Source organism: Ciconia boyciana, chromosome 28 (assembly GCF_034638445.1).
Source record: "Ciconia boyciana chromosome 28, ASM3463844v1, whole genome shotgun sequence".
In the NCBI taxonomy this organism is placed as follows: Eukaryota; Metazoa; Chordata; class Aves; order Ciconiiformes; family Ciconiidae; genus Ciconia; species Ciconia boyciana.
The window spans coordinates 585,037-607,498 of NC_132961.1; the positions used below are offsets into that span (position 1 = coordinate 585,037).

General features: G+C 52.8%; 1 protein-coding gene across 1 annotated transcript in view; it reads left to right on the plus strand.

Annotated features, from left to right (window-relative positions):
• The window catches only part of LOC140644627 (scavenger receptor cysteine-rich domain-containing protein DMBT1-like), a 45,341-nt gene that overhangs the window by 731 nt on the left and 22,148 nt on the right, over window positions 1-22,462 (plus strand). The window contains exons 2-11 of the mRNA XM_072847646.1: window positions 180-401; window positions 1,187-3,152; window positions 4,373-4,693; window positions 5,379-5,708; window positions 6,125-6,439; window positions 7,424-7,738; window positions 8,121-8,435; window positions 8,678-9,043; window positions 9,649-9,957; window positions 10,692-11,006. Coding sequence (XP_072703747.1) covers window positions 3,080-3,152; window positions 4,373-4,693; window positions 5,379-5,708; window positions 6,125-6,439; window positions 7,424-7,738; window positions 8,121-8,435; window positions 8,678-9,043; window positions 9,649-9,957; window positions 10,692-11,006 — 2,659 coding nt within the window. The 5' untranslated portion in view covers window positions 180-401; window positions 1,187-3,079. The remainder of the gene's footprint in view (window positions 1-179; window positions 402-1,186; window positions 3,153-4,372; window positions 4,694-5,378; window positions 5,709-6,124; window positions 6,440-7,423; window positions 7,739-8,120; window positions 8,436-8,677; window positions 9,044-9,648; window positions 9,958-10,691; window positions 11,007-22,462) is intronic.

Genomic DNA, 22,462 nt, shown 5'->3' on the forward strand with positions numbered 1-22,462 from the left:
TTGGAGGGGTTGGGGGTCCCCTGGACACCCCTGGGACCTCCTGGAGGACCCAGTGCCATTGGGATATGGGGTGGGGACGGGAACAGGCAAGATCCCAGGACCCCTGTCACCCCATCTCCCTTGTCCCCAGTCCCCCTGTCCCTCCCAGCCCCCCCACAGTGATGTCCCCTCTCCTGCAGGCCACCCTCTCCCCAGGCCATGATACCGAGGACACAGTGACGGGTGCAGGACAGGAGAGGCACCCTCCCCCCCCCAGGAGCCCCTGGAGGGGGACAGCAGCCACCCTGGTGAGGGTGGTTGGGGTGTCCCTACTGTCCCCCTGCCCCCCCAGCTTGGGAACTGTCCCCCCATGTCCCTTGGGGGAGGCTTGTTGCTTGGGCAGGGTTGCCATAAGAAAGAAGGTGGGGGTCCCCTTACTGCCTCCCCTTTATACCCCCCCTTATTGCCCCCTGCTTACGGCCCCTCTCATCCTCCCCTTCCCCCCCCCCCCCCCGTTGTTGCCCCCTCTTGCTCACAGCCCCCAGCCCCCGACATCACCACCCTGGAGCTACCAACGTGTCATGTCCCCACCCAGGGGCAGGTGGGTGATGGCGGGGCAGTTGAGGGGGGTCAGCATGTCTCTGGGGACCTGGTGGCCCATGTGTACCTGTGCCTGGGGTGCCCCATAGTCCCCCGGGGGGCGGGAGCTGGGCATGGGGCAGGGGACCCTCTTGCGGGTGCTGGCCTGGGCCACCAGTACAGGGGGGCTGCCCCACGCCTGCCTGCCCCACATCTTGCCTTTTGCTGCACCCCCTCCCTGCCCCACATCTCACTCTTTGTTCCTGCATCCCCTCCATGCCCCACATCCACCCCCTTTTCTCCTGCACCTCTCCCTGCCCCACATCTCCCCCTGTGCTCCCCCTTCCCTGCCCCACATCTCCTGTCCCTGCATGGCTGCATGCATCTTCTCTGTCCTTATATTGTCCATCCTTATATAGTCCTTATATTGTCCGTCCTTATATCGTCTGTTCTTATGTTGTCCATTCTTATGCAACCCCTGGCTTTGGTAGCGGCAAGTATCCCCAGCTGTGCCCTATAGATTCCTGAAAAGCCCCCCAGCACTGCCCTGTAGCCCATGGTGTCCCCAGCTGTGCCCTACAGATCCCTGAAAAGCTCCCCCTCAGTCTCCTCCTGCTCTTCCCGGCAGCCTGGATCTCCTCCTGCTTCTTTCCAGTGGCGTGGATCTCATCCCAGCAGAGGAGGAACCCAGGCAGACAGCAATGTCCTTCACCTGGCTAGACCTCAGGATCAGAACATCCTTCTGCCCACCTTCCCTATGCATGTGGAGCGTGCCAGGTGTCCCTATCCTCCAGCCATCTCCATCCGCACCCTCTGCACCCTTGGGGACCTTGTGTAGGATGCAAAACACCTGCCCCACCTGCGATGCTGGAGATGACGTTGGAGATGATGCTGGAAATGCTCCAACATGTTTCCCTGCCCATGTACACATGGGGCATTGGCTGCACCAGCTGATTCAGTGGGCCATCTCAAATGCTTGCTCTTATCCCTGCTCCTCCATGACTCCCAGTGCCACCTTCCCTGGAGCAGGAGGCTTCTCCGAGCAACAGACAAGCCCTTTACCTTCCCCACGAGGCACTCCTTGCATCCGACAGTGGCTACTACTCTTGGTCCAATGTTTGCAAGAGGATGCTCACCTGAAATCGGCACCCCGTGCAGAGGGGCAGTGCGGGAAGTGGTTTGAAACCCAGGCAAAGTGGGTACAGCAAGTTACAGCTTCATACTTTGGTGGCCATTTCTACCTTATTCAATCTTATTTTATTTTATTTAAACAACCGGGGGAAAAAAAATAATTGGGAGAAGGAGCTTGCTTTGCCTTCCACCCTCCATACGAAGGTCTTCCCAGATATTTGCCATGAGGCAAGCATTTCTGGGGGTGGTTGATACCAAGCAGCCATCACCAGTCTCCATCGGCTGGCTGTGGGCTCCAGCTCACCTTCAATGAAGCCCGAAACTGAATTCGTAGCTTAGAGCTTTGTTGTGGTGAAGCCAAGGTTTGTTCCTGAGGTTGAATCCTAAAAGCAACCCCAAGTCTGCCCCAGCCGTTTTTGACTGATGAGACTCAGTTGAAGTCCTTGGGTCAACCATGGAGACCCCATCCCAGACCTGGGTGAACCAAAGAGGAGGGAAGAACCATGAGGAAGATGGCAGCTTAAGCCAAGCAAGAAATGAGAACGAGAGCTAGGCAGGAAGATGTGGTGTCTGGCGTCCTCTGCTTGGCAATTAATAACTGGCTGACCTGCTGCCAGTTGTGGTCCCACGGGCATGTCTGGAGCCTCACTGCCCACGTTTGCCTGTGGAGATGAAGAAAAGGACCTTTTGCAGATGGCCTCAGCAGGTTTGGGCCAAATTCCTGCTTCAGATCTGAACAAGATAGTAGCTGAAAGTGGAAGAGGCTGCTCTTCTTCCCCGCCAAGAGCACCTGCTGCCTGTCCCAAACCTCTGAGATGCTCCTGAAGGGTTGCCATGCTGGTGCCTATGCCTGATCCGCTGGTCTCAGCGCCCTTGGTGGGGCCAGACCTGAGTTTGCTCCTCATTAAGGCGACGAGCCATTCGATACTCATGCATTTTCCTGTCCGTTGGCTATGGAGTCCGCATTGTGTATGAGCAGACACACTCGCTGGGGCGAAACTAAGACCCTACAACCAAGCCCTGCAACTCCCCCAGCCCTCCATGTCCCCCTTCTGATGTTCTGTTGTACAGTGGACCCATGGGACATCACCCACAGCAGCTATGGCCAGAGGGTGCTTGCTGGTCACCAAGGATCAAGCTGAAAGCAGAAGATTCGGTTCCCCTTCATCCACTAGACTCCACGTGATGCAAGAGTCACCAGGGAGCCAGGGGACGGAGCAGCGCGGAAAGCGTCCTCTCCCAGCTGCCTTCATCAGGCCGTCGGTGTATTTCTTCTCCAGCTGGTGATGGTGGACCTGATCTCAACCTCTGCCAAGCCTACCTCTTCCTGCACCTCTGCCAGGCTCGGAGCAGCTTCTCCAAAAGTCCTTTGCTGTCAGCTGGGGACCCTATGGGCGACAGACTATCCACCCGTGCTGGGCTTGGGGCTGCAGAGATCCTCCTCGTCCTAGCAGGGCTGTGTGGTGAGTGCTCTTGCATTTCCCCCCACGTTCCCCCCTCCCCGGTGCTGGTTGCACGCCGCATTTCGGGACGTGGCATGCCAGAGTGCTGCCGCTCCTCTTCTGGGTGGTTTGATTGTGGTTGCTGCAAATTTGTAAGGTGCATGCTTAGACCAACACCCATGGTTTCATGGTTAAGGTGCCCATGTAGACCAACACCCATGGTTTCATGGTTTCTTAAGGTGTATGCTTAGAGCAACACTCATGGTTTCATGGCTTCATAAGGTATGCATATAGAGCAACGCCCATGGTTCCATGGGTGCTTCTGCAAGTAGGGTAGATGCAGACCTGCCAAGCAGAGCCGCAAGGGGCCGCTGTCTTCCAGCTAATGGCTGCAGAAGGCTTGAGGCTCCCTCAGAATTGTCAGTATCTTCTAGAAGGTGCATGCCACGAAGAGGGGAGAAATTTTTATGGTGGTAGAGTTGCACAGCACATTAGGAATAAGCAGTGAAAAGTGGGAAAGGTGTAGAAACCAAGTGCAGTGAGGGTGTCGCTGCCATTTCAGTAGCGCTGATGATGGGCTATGAAACTTGAATGGCCAAAAAACAAGGAGGAATGGGATTTACCTGCCCTGTGATGGGGAAGAAAATATCACAGTGTTGATGTGCTTCGGTCAGGCTGGTCTGAGGAAGCAGGATGGGTGCTTGCAGAAGATAAGGGAGCCCTTTGCTCAGCTCCATTCCTTACCCTGGGGTCAAAGCTGTTCATTCAGCAAAGCCAGGTTAGAGCCATGGGTGCAGGGTCCCTGGCACCTTGTGGTCTGGCTGCAGAGTCTTGCTCAAAATCACTCCCACAAAGAGCCTGCAACTCAGTTACCCGTGCTGGTGTTGTGCTTAGGGAGTTCATCCTGCAACCTGTGCAGAGTCAAACACTTAAAAAGCAATTAGCAGTGCACTTAAAAAGCAACTAGCAAACCATCTTGATGTATTTTGGCCTTCCTTGTTTTGAGGGACTGTATTCTCGGCTGGAAAAGCCTGGAGTTTGCTCAAGGGCCAGCTGCCATGTGTCCCCCTGAAAATAATTATAATAAAATTATAATTGTTCATGTCTTTCTCTCTCTCTTGCTGGTTCTTCCCCATTCCTTTTGGCCAACAAGTGTCAAGATGCTTTCCTAGCTGCTGCCTAGCCTCTTCTTTTGCATGATTTCCCATTAACATCTTCCCTTTGCTCTCCATCATCACCAGCGCCAGGTCCTGCCGACATAAGGCTGGTGAATGGCCCTGACCCCTGCACGGGCCGACTGGAGGTGTTTTACAATGGCACCTGGGGGACGGTGTGCGACGATCACTGGGACCTCAATGGAGCCCGCGTGGTCTGCCGGCAGCTGGGCTGCGGGACAGCGCTGTCGGCCATTGGCGGGGCTCGCTACGGGCGAGGAGCAGACCCCATCTGGCTGGACAACGTACGCTGTACCGGGACGGAGGCTGCCCTTTCCAAGTGCCGGGCACGGCCCTGGGGAGCCCACAACTGTGGGCACGGGGAAGATGCCAGCGTCGTGTGCTCGGGTGAGGAACATGCATTCACCATGGCTTGCATCAGCCCCTGTGGATGACCAAAGGGTTAAACAGCAGGCAGGACAGCCATCTTGCCTCTTGCTATTGACTGGTCATTTCTTGTTGACTGGTTGTCCCTTGCTGTTGACTGGTCGTCCCTTCTTGTTGACTGGTAGCCAATCCTTGTTGACTGGTTGCCTCTTGCTGTTGACTAGTTGCCCCATGTTGTTGACTGGTAGCCACTTCTTGTTGACTAGTTGCCCCTTGCTATTGACTGGGTGTCCTCTGATTGTACAGTGAGTGTAGGCACCCATCTCACAGATAGACACGTACCTATGGCCACTGGCAGGTAGGACCCTTAATTTTGAGCTCGATCTGTCCCCTACAGGTAGGCAGAATTACTCCCTCCCTACCTAATTTTGTGAAGAATTAGCCTCTTCACACCATTGCTCCAGGCAATTTCCAAATGCTGTTCTCACCTTCCAAAGCTCTCCACATCTCCTGGCATCGAGGCTGCAGCTCCCTCGCCATTTTTCAGTCCAGTCACCTCCTGGCTTCACAGGGATTAATCTCTTCATGGGCACGGCCTGTTGGATGCCATCCAGGCTTGCTAGGCAGGAGACCCTGCTCCTAAGCATTGCCGGCAATGGCATGCCCAGCAAAGTCTCTGACCATTTGCTCCCGGGGGTTTTTGCAGGGGCACCCGCTCCAGGTTCGACCCATACCAGGCTGGTGAATGGCTCAAGTTTCTGCTCTGGCAGAATTGAAGTCCTCCATGATGGCGAATGGGGCACTGTGTGCGACGACAACTGGAGCCTGATGGACTCTGAAGTGGTGTGCAGGGAGGTGGGCTGCGGCCAAGCACTGTCAGCTCTGTTCGGGGCTGCCTTCGGGCAGGGGTCGGGGCCCATCTGGCTGGACGAAGTGACCTGTGCTGGGACGGAGGCTGCCCTTTCTCTGTGCCAGGCCAGGTCCTGGGGAAGCCATAACTGCAACCATGGAGAGGATGCTGGTGCTGAATGCACAGGTAACTCTTGACTCCTGCCCCATCAGGGCTGGCACTCAGGCAATCATAGTCTCTTTTTTTTTGTGAGGGAGGGGTAGAGAAAAGAGCAGAAGACCTTTGAAATGATCCTGGATGTAGATGTCTTCATTGCATCCCTGCCAGTGGAGGCAGGAAGAATGCCCTGATGGGCGGGTGTGTGCTGGGGAAGGGAAGAGGGAGCTTCAGAGGGGACGTTCATCCAGATGCCACCTGCCAGGGAGGGTGATGAGTTTGGGGAGGTGGTGAGCACCTGAGGGGAGCCTGCTCTTCTCATTTTGGATGGGCAACCTCCTCACCCTCCAGCTGCGAGGTTCTGGGATGACTGAAGGACCAGGCAGCTCCAGCCCTGTCACCTCTCCTGGGACATCCAGATGGTTTTGGTACTTGTCTCTTTTCAGAACCAACTCAGGTCCGGCTGGTGAATGGCTCCAGCCGCTGCTCAGGGCGAGTCGAGGTCCACCACAACCAGCAGTGGGGGACGGTGTGCGATGACAGCTGGGACCTGAGTGATGCCGAGGTGGTCTGCCGGCAGCTGGGCTGTGGGCTGGCCGTGTCAGCCCCTGGCAGGGCTCCGTTTGGGCAAGGACATGGTCCCATCTGGCTGGATGAAGTGAACTGCACAGGGACGGAAGGTGCCATCACTGAATGTAGCTTCAAGCCCTGGGGAGCCCATAACTGCAATCATGGTGAAGATGCGGGTGTCATGTGCTCAGGTAAGCCTGGTCCAGGCCATGGCTTCAGGGAGAAGTTTTTCTGTGGGTATGCTTGCATCTAATTTCAGTTTGCTTCCCTCTCTGCACACATTGTTTTCCTTTGGGTATAATGCCATTGCAAGCAACAATCAAAAATGCTTGGCAGGTGAGGTATCTCTGCTTCTGTAGGCATTATATCAATGGACTATCTGGATGCACTCCTGTCCGTTTGTGGTAATCCTCTATCTGACACCTGAAAATTTTGGTTCTCAAGTGGCTTTCCACGTCTATCATGCACACCTGCTCTGGATGTTGAAGTGCCTGTGGTCAGAGGAGGCATTTGGCCATCGATGCTTGCCATGAATGGCTGCAGGCTTCTCCATCTCTATGTCCCAAGTTTCTTCTGGATCTCTAGAGGCAGTCCAAGATGGAAAGACATCCCCTCCATCCCACCAGCTTGCAATGGAATGCCAGCCCTGTCTCACCAGAAGACAAAACCTGGGTGACTTCAGGGAGTATTTGCAAGGAGCTGCAGTAAAGCAGAGCAAACGGAGAAGCAGCATGGAAAGACTCTCCTCCTTGATGGAGCCAAGCCAGTCCAGCCTTCATTTGGCTAGAGTAAATAAATGCAGGTTTTTAAAGTCTTTCCTTGTTAGATGTGTTCTCCGAGGGAGATGTAGTCACCCTAGCAAACCTCCAGAGCACGCTCGTGGTTTGGACATGGATGTCCAAGAGTCTTCTTGGTATTGCCCAAGGGAAACGCTCTCTGTGAGGCATCCCAGTGTTTTTACCTTCTCCTAAATACAACCAGGTCTTTCTGTTGCTTCCAACTGACGATGCTGATGTGGAACCTGTGGGGAAGCTGAAGATGCTGTGGGGGAAGCACGATTATGCACTCATACCTTGTACAGTTGCATGTTGTTGCCAACACTAGCAGGGCGTCTACTTCAGAGGACTGAGGTACGCTATGCCCCCATTTATTCATTTGTCTCATTCCCCCTTTAGACCCCACGGAGCTACGGCTGGTGGACGGCCCGAATCGCTGTGCTGGGCGCCTTGAGGTGCTTCACAACCAGCAGTGGGGTTCCGTGTGTGACAACGGCTGGGACATGGAGGATGCCAAAGTGGTGTGCCGTCAGCTGGGCTGCGGCGCTCCAATCTCTGCCCCAGGCTGGGCCAGGTTTGGCAGGGGCTATGACCCCATCTGGCTGGAGACAGTTAGCTGCCAGGGGACAGAGACTGCCCTTACCGAGTGCAGAGCCCAGGAGTGGGGCATCCACAGCTGCCACCACGGGGAAGACGCCAGCGTGGTGTGCTCAGGTGACCCCCCACACTGCGTTCCTCCCGCGTGTTCATAGGAAGAGCTGTGCCACCACTGAGCCATAGCTCCCTTTCCTCCAGAGGGCAAGGGAATGATAACTCCCTTGATACTAATGGTAATAAGGGTAAGGGATGCAAGGGGGATCCCATCACTGCTGCTTCTCCCTTGTTCCCTGGCTCATTTTCAGCCCAAGTGGACAACCACTGAGCATCTCCATGGTGTGAATGGCCATGCTGGGTCCTATAGGAATCCCTGTTTCATGAAGGTGTCACGTCAGGGAGCCGAAAGTAGAGGGGGCCATAGTCCTGCATGAGATCCCATGCCCAGGACCATCTCCACCAGACCTTCCTGAAGGGTTGTTGGTGTCCTTTTTTGTTCCAGACCCGATGGCGCTTCGGTTGGTGGACGGTCCACACCGCTGCACCGGGAGGGTCGAGGTGCTTCATCAGCAGCAGTGGGGGACGGTATGTGACGATGGCTGGGACCTGCACGATGCCGAGGTGGTATGCTGGCAGCTGGGCTGCGGGGTGGCAGTCGCAGCCCCAGGCTCAGCTCACTTTGGCCACGGACTTAATCCCATCTGGCTGGATGAGGTGAACTGCACAGGGACTGAGTCCGCCCTCTCCGAATGCGGGGCCAAGCCAAAAGGAGTCCACAAGTGCCACCACAGAGAAGATGCTGGTGTGGTGTGCTCAGGTAGCTGTTGCTCCTCTGCTGATGAGCTCCTGGGTACCACCACTGCAGGAGCTCTGGGACCAGTTTTCCTTGCTTATCTCTGATTATGTTCTTTCCACATGGGAATCCTCAAATCTCTAACGCTGAGTCAAGACAGATGCTGGACATGTGGGGATTCATCTTTCATCTCAAATCCAACACTTGCTTTCTACATCACTAGGTCCACCACCACAAGGCGACACCGCTCTATCTTTCCATTTCAGACCCTACTGAGGTCCGGCTGGTGAATGGCTCAAATCACTGCTCTGGGAGAGTTGAGGTGCTGCACAACCAGCGATGGGGAAGTGTGTGCGACGACAGCTGGGACCTGGACGATGCAGAAGTGGTGTGCCGGCAGCTGGGCTGTGGGACGGCCATAGCTGCTCCACCCAGAGCTCAATTTGGGATGGGGCACGAGCCCATCTGGCTGGACGATGTGAACTGCACTGGTACTGAGGCTGCCCTCTCCGAGTGCAGGGCCAGACCATGGGGAGAGAGTAACTGCAACCACCGAGAAGATGCCAGCGTGGTGTGCCTGGGTAAGCCACCTCATGCTCCATTGTGGTGCAGCTCTGGGAAGAGCAATGTTGGTGCATGGATAACTCAGTGGAGAAACACCTCTGTTCTGCTCACGTTAAGCCTCTTGCCTCTGTATAGGAACCAATTTCAGGTTGTCTGAGAGCAGCAGCTCCCCTTGGCCACCGTGAGGACTTTCTGCCAGGAGAACGAGTGTCAGTCCCCAACCACCACCTTGGTCTCCCCTATAACCCCTTAACTGGTCCCTCAACTCTTCTGCTATGAGCATTCTTTCCTTTTTCATACATGCACGGTGCTAACGTGACACGCATTGTCACTGTACTGTAAAGTCCATTGAACCTCCTCTCTACCTTGGGTTCATCTTATCTGGTTGGACTGCCAGGACACCAGCATCTACTGCCACTTGCGCTGGCCTCCTGCCATCACTCCAGATGGGGGTGGGTCTCCCATTCAGCCCTGTGTCACAGCTGCCCTGTCCTCCTGGGTTTCTTGGATGCCTGAGGGCACCTAAAATGGGATCAGATGTCTGTGTCTATGCCGGTGACAGTCTCCACATCACCTTGCACGTGGCCACCATTTGAGGACCCATCTTCCAGTGCATGGGCAAGAAACATGTATGCGTTTGACCTCCACATGTCTTTCATAATTCCAGGACCAGCTCAGCTCCGGCTGGTGAACGGCTCCAGCCGCTGCTCCGGGAGGATCGAGGTGCTTCATAACCAGCAGTGGGGGACGGTGTGTGACAACGGCTGGGACCTGAGTGATGCTGAGGTGGTGTGCCGGCAGATGGGCTGCGGGGCAGCTGTGTCAGCTCCAGGCTTGGCTCAGTTTGGGCCAGGGTCCAACCATATCTGGCTGGGTGATGTTGAGTGCACAGGGGCAGAAGCTGCCCTCTCTGAATGCAGGTCCAGGATGGGGGAACCCATTAACTGCCACCATGGGGAAGATGCCGGTGTTGTGTGCTCAGGTAATTTTTTTTTTTTTCTCAAATGGCATTATTCAGGAGTGTTGGGCTGTGTGGCTGGAAAGAGGGAGGGTGACTTTGCTGGTGATATGATCTCCTCTGAGCAGTAGCAGTAGCACCAAACCCCACGGAAGAGCTGAGGTCGCTCTTTGGCAGAGGTCTGTCCACCTTGTTCGGTGACTGGTCTTGCTGATGAAACCCTGGGGGTGTGGAGGACCCGAGCAACCTGAGAAATGCTGAGCACAAGAATCTGAGCAAAGCAATGAAAGACGCATGACCAAGCCTTCAAGGGGATGGGAAGAAAGAGGCTTTACTTAGGGACCTAGAAGGTGAGATGTAGAGTTTGTTGCAATCCAGAAAACCACCAAAAGCTGCTGGATTGAGAGCAGGGTAGGAAGAAGGGACCCATCATACAAAGATGCTAGTGGTCGGGAAGGGAACAGTTTTACAAATTCCACTGCTGTTACCCTTTTCCAGCAAGCATGTCTGAATTTTCTCTATTTCAGCAGTTTTCTTATTCTGGCTGATGTTAATTAAAGCCTAGCTTTAAATATCCAACATCCCTCTGGTGTTTGGGGATGTTCAGTATAACAGCAGGATCAAGTATGTCCTTCTGAAAGGTCCAGGTTGCCAAGGGCATAAAAGGAGCAAAAATGGGCGATGTGCATTAGCCACTACGAGCAGCGCAGGCGTGGAAGGAGACCTCCAAAAAGGGTGTCCACCTTGTCCCATTTCAGACCCTGTGGCATTGCGTCTGGTGAACGGCTCAAGCCTCTGTGCTGGGAGAGTTGAAGTGCTCTACAAGCATCAGTGGGGGACCGTATGCGATGACAGCTGGGATGAAGAGGATGCCACGGTTGTGTGCCGGCAGCTGGGCTGTGGGACGGTGGTCTCGGCCCCTGGTGCGTCTTGGTTTGGGCAAGGGCACAATGCCATCTGGCTGGATGACGTGAACTGCACGGGGAGGGAGGACACCCTCTTGGAGTGCCTGGCCAGGCCATGGGGGACACACAACTGCGACCATGGGGAAGATGCTGGTGTGGTGTGCTCAGGTAACATGGCTACCATGGGTTTGGAGAAGGGTCTGGGCATGCCCTAACCCTGGGAAAATTCAAGATCGGGTTGGATGGGGCTCTGAGCAACCTGATCTAGTTGAAGATCTCCCTGCTTAGTGCAGGGGGGTTGGATTAGATGACGTAGGGTCTAGAGCAGAAGTCTTACAAGGAGCGGCTGAGGGAAGTGGGGTTGTTTAGTCTGGAGAAAAGGAGGCTCAGGGGAGACCTTATCACTCTCTACAACTACCTGAAAGGAGGTTGTAGTGAGGTGGGTGTTGGTCTCTTTTCCCAAGTAACCGGTGATAGGACAAGAGGAAATGGCCTTAAGTTGTGCCAGGGGAGGTTTGAATTGGATATTAGGAAAAATTTCTTCACGGAAAGGGTTGTCAAGCATTGGAACAGGCTGCCCAGGGAAGTGGTTGAGTCACCAGACCTGGAGGTATTTAAAAGACATGTAGATGTGGTGCTTAGGTACATGGTTTAGTCATGGACTTGGCAGTGTTAGGTTTACAGTTGGACTCGATGATCTTAAGGGTCTTTTCCAACCTAAATGATTCTATGACCTTTAAAGGTCCCTTCCAACCCAAACCATTCTACGCTGGTGTGAGCTCAAGCTCGGAGAGTGCATGCCTGCCAGTGGCTCAGGAGGCAGAAACAGGGATGTGTGTGCTGGAGAGTGAAGATGGGCTTTCATTCAGCGCAAGCTGGGTCCTATGTTTGTAGACCCCACTGGAATCATCTTGAGCACTATGGCCAACAGCATCATCTCAGGATGGAGGTTCCTGAGTATGCGCTCAGCACAAGTTGGAGGGGAATGATCCTGGCCATAGGAAATACTGTGATGAAAACCTTCCAGGAGGAAAAGCTACAGCATGGGGAATATCCTCATGGCTGAGCTGGGAAGATGAGGGCCATGGTTGGTGTTGGAAAGACTTGTCCCAGTATCCAGCCTTGCCCTTCTCTTCCTGACTAACTTCGGACAAACCTCAAGGCTTCTGTGGTCCCCTCAAGGCCAGTGGGAACAGAGTAATCTCCACGTCCTTCTAAGAAGGATGTCTGTGTCCAGTGAGTTATCCAGGACTGGATGCACTTGCTTGGGAGCCACCTGGACTCAAATGCAGTCTCCTTGGGGAGAGTACCACATGGGTGGTACATCCTGCAGGCACCTCTGTCTTAACTGGTCACCCAGGCTTCTTTGAGGAGAGAAATGACCATGGGATGTTGTTTGCAGAAGGGACCATTCTGCAATCGTCCAGCCCTGGTAGGGCCCACGAGGGATAAGCCATTGCAGATTGCCCTACTTGGAGCAGTCAGAGTGGTGGCTCCTTGAATGGCCTTGGCTTCCCCAGTGGTCCACCCCTGGAACATAGACAGTCGTGATGCACCAGATGGTACATAGATGTGGGCATTGAATGGCCACGACCAGTGCAAAGGTGCTACAGCACCAAGGGGACCATGCCTGATGGTGACAGGGTCTTAGCAGAAGCTTTCTTTGTATCTCCATTCCTGAATCAATCAAGGGATCTCTGGAGAGCTCTGGTCTAATCTTCCACTCTCTATTAGACCAACTAGACCATTTTGTTCATGGCCTTGACCAGTGAAGATGTGGAAGTCCTCAAGGATGGAGATCCAAATGCCTTTCTCATCTCTGTTAGAATATTTAACCATCCTCATGGGGGAAAAGAGTATTTTCCACTGCTTAATGGGAATTTGCCACGGTGCACACGGTGCCCGTTTCCTCATGTCCTTGTGATGTTTGTTTATCTCCTGAATTAGCTCTGGATGAAGAGATGTTTGCTTTCTCCCCACAGGCTCTGTTACTATCAGACCTCCGCAGCCTCTGCCTCTGCTCCCGTTGCTGGTCTCGATCATCCCTCCAGTCTTGATACTGGTCTGCGGGGCTCTTCTGTACCAGAGGAGGAGGCGAATGCAAAACAGGGCTTTTAATTCCCACCTAGGTGAGCTCCACTGTGGGTGAAGAGGGCAATGGAGTTTGCAGAAGTGTGTGGCTGAAAATGAGCTTTGTTCAAAATCTTAATGTCAGCAGAGTTGGGGCAGAAGGTTTTTTTCCCTGTGGCTTGTGTTGAAAGGAACTTTTCTTTTCTGGTTTGACCTCTTCTCTCCCCATCCCTTCCCCTTTCTCTTTCTTTCCACTCTTCCCCTTTCACTTTGACACCATCTTCCCTGCTGGGTTATGGACATGCTGGGAGGTGGGACGGCCCTTGAAGCCTCCTCGAAGCCTGCCTGCACTTCCCTCTGCTGCCTGTGCTGCCTGTACATCAGACAGGAGCTCTCAGCAGAGGACACCTCTGTGGGTTCCTAGCTCCCTGTTGGCAAGGGATGTTCCACCTTTAGCCCGAGGGTTGAGAAAAGACCAGGAATTGTGTCTGTTCCTGAAGTTTCAGGGCTGTGGTGGAGACTCTTGGAAAGTGGGGTTGAGCGGTTGGGGTTGCCCATGTTGAACATCCCCATGTTGTCTTGTTGAACATCCATCACATTGATGAAAGGTGCTGCGTGTGGACCAAATGCTGGATCAAGGGTGGTTTCTGCAAAGCAGGCTTCATGTCTGAGTGCTGGCAGGGGCAATGGTGGTATGCCCTGTGTTGCCACTGTTGTTGGCCAAGCCAAAGTGATTTGTGCTGTCTCCAATGGAGTGGGCATCCTCAGTTGGTCTTGTTAAAAAGGGGAAAATTCAGGCCGCATGGAGCAAACCGTCAACTGAATCATTGTGCTCTGCAGCTTTTGTGCGTATGGAGGAGCTGGTTGTCTCTGACACGTCCATCTCAACGCCTGGAGAAGAGCAAGCAGCGGCCAAGGTGGCTCCTGCTGGGGATGCCAACAAGAAGAGAGCTCAGCACAGGCTGTGACAAGCTCAGACCTAAAACTCCAGTGATGCAGCTCTATCGCAGCACACAGCTCTTTCACCAAGGGCCCTGGACCACCTTGTCTCTACAGAGCTAGGTCACTAGATCCACCACTCATCTCCATGCCCACCTCGGTCAATCACTCCGAGCAATACAAGGCACGACACACACTGTGCGGCACCAACGGTCTGCACGCAGAAGACATTCAAGGCGTAGAAATATTTCAGGTTCCCTATTTCAGGTTTTTTTTCATGCATTTGTGAAAAATAAAAACATTCTGTAAGACTCGAGCAGTGTTTTACTATTGGAGGATTTTTTGTTGGAGGTTTTTTTTTCTTCTTTTTTTTATAGCCAGTCAGTGGAGGCTGCAAAGTTTACCCTGAAGTATATACCAGGGCTTGTTTCCCTACAATGGTTAAGTTGAACAACTTTGTGAGCTCAGTTTAGGCCTCACGTAGATATTTAGAGCCATCCAAGATGCCCTAGTTCTAGGACATGGATATGGGACTGGCAAACGTTACAAAGGACCTACAGGTCACTAGATGCATCTGTATGGGGGCAACCAGGTCTCTCTGATCGCTTCCATCTGCTGTATTCCCAGACACGCTCCTGTGCCTTGTGTCCTTGGACATCAGTCTCCTGGGGCCTCTCAGAGGACAGGGGCTTCTTGTGAAGGGTATGGAGGTGCGAGTCAGCCATGCAGAGGGATGCTGGCATGAGGTTTAAGAAGCTCTGGTCATCAAATACGCACTGGGTACCAGCGCAGCCATTGCCAGCCCGAGTGGTATGGGACTATGAGCAGCTAAGCAGGACCCCATGCAAGCACCCTACCATGTGTTGGCAGGATAGTCCTGCTCACGAAGGACCAGGAAAATAGATAGGTAGCCAACCAGAGGGACGAGTGATGTGATCAATATAGTGGCTATGGTGGGGTAAAAGCATGAACATCTGCAAGGCAGGGGAAGAGAGGAAACGGGATGCACGCTGGGTTGCAGGGGCTTAGAAGATGAAGGCTTGGAGTGCCCCGAGAGGATTGACCAAGCTGGAAAAAAGAAGATAGCTTGCACAATGTGTGGAAAGCATCTGCCAAGGGAAATGAGGAGTACATGAAGAGCCCAAACAGGCCAAAAGCTCGGAGAACTAATGAGTAAAAGTTGATCCTACAGCGTGCAGGACATGTGTGGTATGTACAGAGGAGTGTTTAAGGCTTGTGGGAGTGCTTCTCTGAGTAGTAACTCTTTGTGTTAAACTTGTAGTAAGCCTTGCGTGAACCATAGTCCAGTTGGTGGTGATGTTGGGAATTTTCAGTTAATACTTGCATGGATGTGGGTTGGTCCTGGGCTCTATTGCACTAGAAAGGAGTTGCCCAGGGCACACACTCCCTAGTTTCTGCCACTTTTCTAGGTCTTATGCTCACTTTTCTGCTGTTCCCTCAATCTGAAGGTCAATGGCACCAGTCTTCCTTGTGCAAGGGGGCTTGGCAGTGGGTCATCAGGGGTCCAAGCTTTTTCTGGGGAAGAGTGTGATGTTGATGGGGTTTCTTCTTCCTCCTCACCTTCTTCTATTTTCAGATTCACATGTTTTCTGACATACCTTCACACTTTGTTCTTCCCTTATCTGCCCCGTTAATCGATATTGCACCCAAACTGACTTTATATGGGGCTTTTTCTCTGTGTTGGGTACTTGTTCTTTATTACCCTTAAAACTGTTTTTGTCCAGATCCAAGCCTGCAAGCTGATGATTGGTGAGCTGCTGATAGCCTTGGGCTTTCCAGTGTGCCCCGTCTCTTTATCATCCCATGCCTGTCCTCCACACCGACTTGTGTGTTTCTATTTCTCAAGGCTTCTGCTGTAACACCAGCTTTATGTTTCTTCCCGGCTTTGAGAGCCCCTGGACACCCCTACATGTCCTGCACTCCATGGGCTGCTTCTAGAGAGTGGTATGGACTACAGCAGGGCTGGATCCTTCACCCCTTATCCAGTCTCCCAAAGCTATCTCAGCAGGTCTTGTCCCACCAGGCACCCAGGTCCTGGCACCATGACCTGGGGTATGCAACACATGGTCCCTTTTGTGCTGCAGAAACACCCCTTAGTCAGCTGAAACAAACCTTATTTCAGCCACTTTGAGATTAAAACATACATCAGAATTAATAGTTCTGCCTTAGGCCACAAGGACATCCTGTGCTGACCGCTGACTGCCTTGATCCTGCTGTCTGCTAATGAGCAGGGTAGCGGTCATTCCCCTAATGACCCTTATGAGGGTAATGGAGACGCATGCAGCAGGCTTTGCAAAGTTAGCTTTTCTTTCTTCTTGTTCCTACAGCTGTGGCCCAGAGTTACACTCTACCTACCTCCACCCCTAGGAAGCACAGTTCCCTTTTCAGCCTTTTGCCAGCACGGTTTAGAGGAGTTCAGCTCCAGGGTCCTCCCTTGCGTGGCTGGGTGGTCATTTCAGGCTGCTGCAGAGCCTCCCACTCCTTCATCTCCTCTGTGGATGAGCCGTTCTGGACACATCCCTGGGTTGCTCCAGTTTGATGCAACCTGGATATTTGACCAGGGATCCTCGGTTGGCTCTTTGCAGAGGACTGGGAGGTGAGACAGGAGATCCAGCCACCAGTGTGGTGGGACAGGCAGCCCACCCACCACCCAACATCTCCTTGGGCACTAACTTTGACTCTACAACCTGCCCATCCTTCAGGTTGTGTTTAAAGCCCATGGAGGTGGCAAGAAAGGGTTAGGAGCAGGGTAAAGCTCTTTTTAAGGGTAGAAGTGGGATCTGGGTAGCTGAGTGCATGTGTCTAACGGCACTGAGGGACATAAGGGCACCTTGCAAAAAAGAATTGACACTCATGCACAGGTCTCTGAAACATCCAAGGTTGGGGTGTGCTGATCTTAAATGCATTTTCCCGCCTGTCCCTGCAGTTCCTTTCAGTACTCTCTGCAAATAGGCCTGGGCGGTAACTCCAGTCCATGCCCTGCTGCCCCAGGATGCTGACACTTCTGACCCATCAGTCATGCTGCCTTCTCTGTGGGGTGATAAATGAGGCAATGGTCCTTGCTAACAGAGATACTTCTCCATGGGATATCTGTTTTTGTGTCTCCTGAGTATCACTGCAGTGATGATCCCCTGGGAGAGAGCTCCTTCAGGAGGCCCCTGGGGGAGGTTCAGTATGGAGGACACGAAAGGATGGGCAGATGAAGGGGTGGGGGGGTCAGTGTCTGGGCAGACAGCGATTTGCTTTGTATCCTCCTCCCCTACTCCCCAGTTGCGACCATGACACTGAGCACAGCTTAGGTCTCTCCCCAGTACCATCTTCTCCCCCGTCCCAGCCCTGGTGGGGCTGGACTCTGCCTCTGGAGGGTCTGCGAGAGCAGCTGGGGCTGCTTGGCTGCCTGTGCTGGATCCAGAACCGTGAGGATCCTCAGGGGCTCTGGGGTGGATCCGAAGGGCTGCCAGGGCATGTGGCAGCCCAAATGTCCAGGGATGGTGCTGGGGAGTCCTACAGCCTGGCTGCGGGGAGAGGGGCATCAGGCGTGTTGCATAAAATCATGTAATTTACAAAATCATCAGGCCATTTATAGTAAAAAATTTTCAAGCTGTGAGCTTCCTCCATTCCTGTTATGGCTAATGGATTTTCTCCAGCTTGTTATTCCCTGGGATCTCTTCTTTACGTTTATCTAGACAGAGTTTGCAATAGATTAATTCATCGTTGAAGGGGAGGATGAGAGATTTCAGATGCTTCAGATCAGCAGAAGATGCTGAGATTTGAAGGCCGAAGGGCAAGATGAGTCCGCATTGCATCAGCCATGGTGGGCTGAACCATGGAGATGCTGGCACTTGCAGACCTCAGTCATTTGCAAAGACCCTGAGTGCTCAAGTGCAGATATCTGTGCTGGGCTGCGATTACAGTCACTGAGAGCAGTCAGCAGAGAAAAACGAGCTGCACAAGAAGATCCTGATGGCTTCTCCCATCTTGCATCCCTGCCTTGCAGAGAACAGTTTGTGACACTCAGCTCTTGGCACATACATGATCTCTTTGCTCTCCCTGGAAGGTGCAAACAAGTTTGGAGACTGCAAGGCAGTCACAGGATAGTGTTTCCAACTGCTTGCCCTCGAATAATAAGGCAATTTTCTGCCATCTAGCTACTCATCTGTGCAATGCAATGCAATGAAATTCATGGTGTACCATGTCTGGCTTTGAATATTTTCCTTTTCCAGTACCTAGCTGCAAATGAGTTCTCCGAAATCATCATCTCCATGTGCTGCAGCAGCCAAAAAAACCCAACAAAACGTTGCATACCCTAAGAAGAGCATTGAGGACAAGACGGGGTATAATTTTGCTGCGATATACAATCCTGCTTCTTCCACATCTTTTGTAGTGTGTGTAGTGCTGGTCACCATGTCTCAGGAAGAGTGTACTGCAACTAGAGCAGGTCCAGAGACTGCACAAAGGGCTGGAAGCTTCTGGAAGCTGCTGCCTCAGGGAAGGTTGTGGGGCTGATGCTGTTAGCTAGTTCAAAGAGAAATTGGACAAAAGTGTGAACAATGTGTCTAAAAGCAGATGCTAAAGGGAACATGCTTAACACAAGAAGTCTAGATGCCAGGAGGCCATCAGAAGTGGCCTAGTTTGCATGTTGACCCCATCTCCTGTGCCACTTATGGGGTGGGTTGGATTGAACACTTCTCAGACTCAGCGGAAAATGCTGTATAACTTACATTTAGCTCTTACTTAGGAGTTAAAGTAAGAGTTAAAGGTAAGTTATACAATGATCTCTTGGTCAAATACTTGGTCAGAATGGGCATCCCCCAACCGCAAACTTGCTTCCGTGTCTCTGCTTCACAGAACCCTTAAAAATGGGTCTGTGAGGGATATCAGCAGGGCTTGCAGTCCAAGTCTTTCCAAGCTGTGATGCCTGCAAAGCTCTTGCACCCTCCCACCACTGACAGCATGAACACACAAACCCCTTTTCACTTGCACTCAACAAATGCAGTGAGGGTTGGGTTTCAAAATGCAGCTGCTGGGATAGCAACACTGAAAGTGGAGCACAGTTTTTTGTGGGGTTTTTTGGTTGTTTTTTTGGTTTTTTTTTTTTTTTTCCCCTCTGTGTACTGTCTTACCAGCCAAAAATTATTTGTTTACCCTAGACATCAGTGATTTCATGAGCATCATGCATGTCACACTGTCCTGGTTTCAGCTGAGATGATAGATGATAGAGTTAATTTTCTTTATAGTGGCTGGTATGGGGCTATGTTTTGGATTTGTGCTGAAAACAGTGTTGATAATACAGAGATGTTTTAGTTGTTGCTGCACCAGTCAAGGACTTTTCAGCTTCCCATGCTCTGCCAGGTGCAGAAGAAGTTGGGAGAGGACACAGCCAGGATTGTTGATCCAAACTGACCAAAGGGCTATTCCATACCATATGGTGTCATTCTCAGTATATAAAGCTGGGGAAGAAGAAGGAAGGGGGGGATGTTCAGAGTGATGGCGTTTGTCTTCCCAAGTAACGGTTACGCGTGATGGAGCCCTGCTTTCCTGGAGATGGCTGAACACCTGCCTGCTGATGGGATGTAGTGAATGAATTCCTTGTTTTGCTTTGCTTGCGTGCATGGCTTTTGCTTTACTTATTAAACTGTCTTTATCTCAACCCACGAGTTTCTCAACCTCACTCAACCTCACTCAACCACTTTATCTCAACCTCACTTTTACTCTTCTTATTCTCTCCCCCATCCCACTGCGGGGGGAGTGAGCAAGCGGCTGTGTGGTGCTTAGTTGCCGGCTGGGGCTAAACCATGACACACACCTTGTAGGACTTCACAACCCAGCCCATCATATGCAAGCTTACAGGGATGCAATCTCACTCTGTTCTTCTGGCTTCACAGTTATTGCATCATGTTTATGTGGCTCCAGAAGGAGCTGTTGGACCATCCAGGCTCATGTTTCCAGGTTGAAGGGTACTAGTAGCTGTGCAAGCAAATCATGGAGGCAAGACATCATGCCTCCATGCTGCATCACACCAAGGGCTGCACCTTAATTACCGGTGGGGTAATACCTTCCTGCAGCCCCTAAGATGATGTTCAAACTACAGGGAGCTGGAGGTGGGCAGGGAAGCCTTTGGGGCTCCTCTTCTTGGCATGAGCAGTGAATTGAAAAGATGGGGGAGCTCTCTTTAGGAAAGGCTTAAACTTTGCAGACACAAAAAGCTACAAATTAACGGTCATCTTCCACTGTAAAGCAGTAAGGATTTTATACAGGGGCCGGGTTGTATCCATCTGAGCAACGTGGACTGCATGGGGCCAGAAACTGCTCTCTCCAAGTGCCCAGCTCAGCCCTGGGGTGCAGGCTCCTGCCACAGCAGGGACGATGCCAGTGCTGTGTGCTCAGGCAACCCTTCCCCGGGCCATGTTCATTGCTGGGAGCAGCATGGAGCATTCTTTCAGGACTGCTTTTTTTGCTAAGAGTCTTTGCATTTGTTTCAGCTCGCCTTGCACAGCTGTGGGAGCCTGTGGCCCTGGGGAGCCAGCAGCCCAGCATGGACTGAATGGGACTCCCATCTCACGGTCATAAAGAGGGGTGGTGTGCTCCACGGGGTCGTCTCAGAAATGTTGATGCCTGCTGTCCATTGTGCCTGGTGTTGCTGGGGCTGCAGGCTGGATTTGAGTGGAGACAGCCCAGGGAGGGGATTTGAGGAGAGGACTCATCTCTGATGGATGGGTGACCTTCCTCCCTGGCCAGGAGCTGAGAAGGTAAAGGGGCTGCAGGGTCCTTGGCTGCAGCGTCGGGAGGTGCTGAGCTCCGCTCTTTGCTCCCTCTGCCAGGCATGACTGTGCCCAGCTCTATTATGTCTGATGATGGCACAGCCAGGAGCCCACTCAGTCCAGTGTCCTAGTCCCAGGGCTCGGCAATGCTCTGCTTTCCTTGCACCAGCCCCAGGGTGCGGGCAGGCTCCTTGCCCCAGACCCATGCCTCCACCCCAGCCCTGGGATGCAAAAGCCAGCAAGTCATCCCAGAGTCCCTGTGGCACCCCATCCTGTGGCTTGTAGGTGACAAGACTATTCACTGAATATCCGAATTATAGTACAAGCATGGGGATGTTTAGCACAGACCCAGGGGTTTGTGCTAAACCGTCACCCGCCTCAGAGATCAGTCTGTAAATTCCCTAAATTCCCTTAAACTAAGGATGAGAATCAACGCAACGGGGGGTGCCCAAAACCTGAGCGTGTTAGCAGCTTAATCTCAGTGGCTACAGCATGGTTTCTGGACCACCCTCCCCTTATTCTTTATATTATGTGATACTCCCAGAATACAGGCTGTGCATTTTATATGTATGATGGCTTCAGCGATGTGACTTCAGGGGTGAAACGGGGCAGACGCAGCTGGGAACAGGGGGAGCCTTCTAGCAGACATGGCTCGAGTGCTGGGGGGGCACTTTAACCACTTAAAACCAGAGGGCAAAATCCCAGGGACAGCAGGGAGGAGGGGTCAATGCAGGAGGAGGGATGAGCGCCACGCAAACACGGGGCAAGTCGCTGCAGAGGAGGGGACAAACCTGCTCTCGCCACCCAGGGCACCCAGCTCAGCTTGCAGCTCGCACTGGGACAGTTGCCTGTCCTAAGGCGTATGTGACGGGCATGGGGTTTTCAGGACGTTGCCTCCTGTCCCTGCGCAGCAGCCTGGCTGGCTTCGCCAGAGCAGGGCTCCTCATCTACCTGGCGTGCCTCTGCGGTGAGTGGCTCTTGCATGGGGAAGGAGCATCCTAGGAGAAAGACAGGTCGGAGATCTGCAGGAATAGGGGGGACTGGGCTTGCAGATGGATGGGGCAAAGCCTTCTTTGACCCACCAGCCCTTAAAAGGAAGAGAAAGCAGTGGATGGGGAAGGAGACCTTGTTAGCCGGGTAATTATCCTGGCCTCTGCGCTGCTGCCCTTGCACAGAGTGGTTGGGAAATGCTTGGAGCCTTACCAACCAGTGACAGTCAAGACCAGAAATTGCTTATTTGTGTTGGCCACCTCTTCAGGGCCGGCCAGTTCATTTACAAAAGGCACAAAGTCCTCTTCCCCCCAGCGCAAACAGGAGCATTTATTCTGCTCTGCGCCCTGCAGACATGAAGGCTTTCCAGGAGGTGACCAATTGTGCTGCAAGTGGGATGCCAAGGTGCTTTTCTTATTTTTTTCTGCCTCTGCCTGCCTTGTTTTGCATCCCCTTCTCCAGGAGATGCTGCAGCCTCTACCCAGACCCTAACCCAGGCATCCCACAGTGGCTCAGCCACACCAGCGCTTACTGCCACAGCGATTAAACACCTCATATTTACCTTTCTTGCTGTAGTTTCAGCCCGTGCAATGCCTTCCTCTAAGACGCAGCTCCACTTGGCTAGGGGCCACAGGCCTATTTGCCGCACAGGTTCCCAATCACATCATGCAAATCGCTAATGAAAGCATCAGGTTGCACACAGACAGACCCCCCTTTCCATCAGATGGCTGGCAGCTACTCCCTGCATACAGTTTCCTGGAGTTTTCAATCCAGCTGGCAGTGTTTTTCTTTTCAGTGATTGGGAATACTAAGCAAAAAAATATCTGAAGCCCCTTTAGAGAT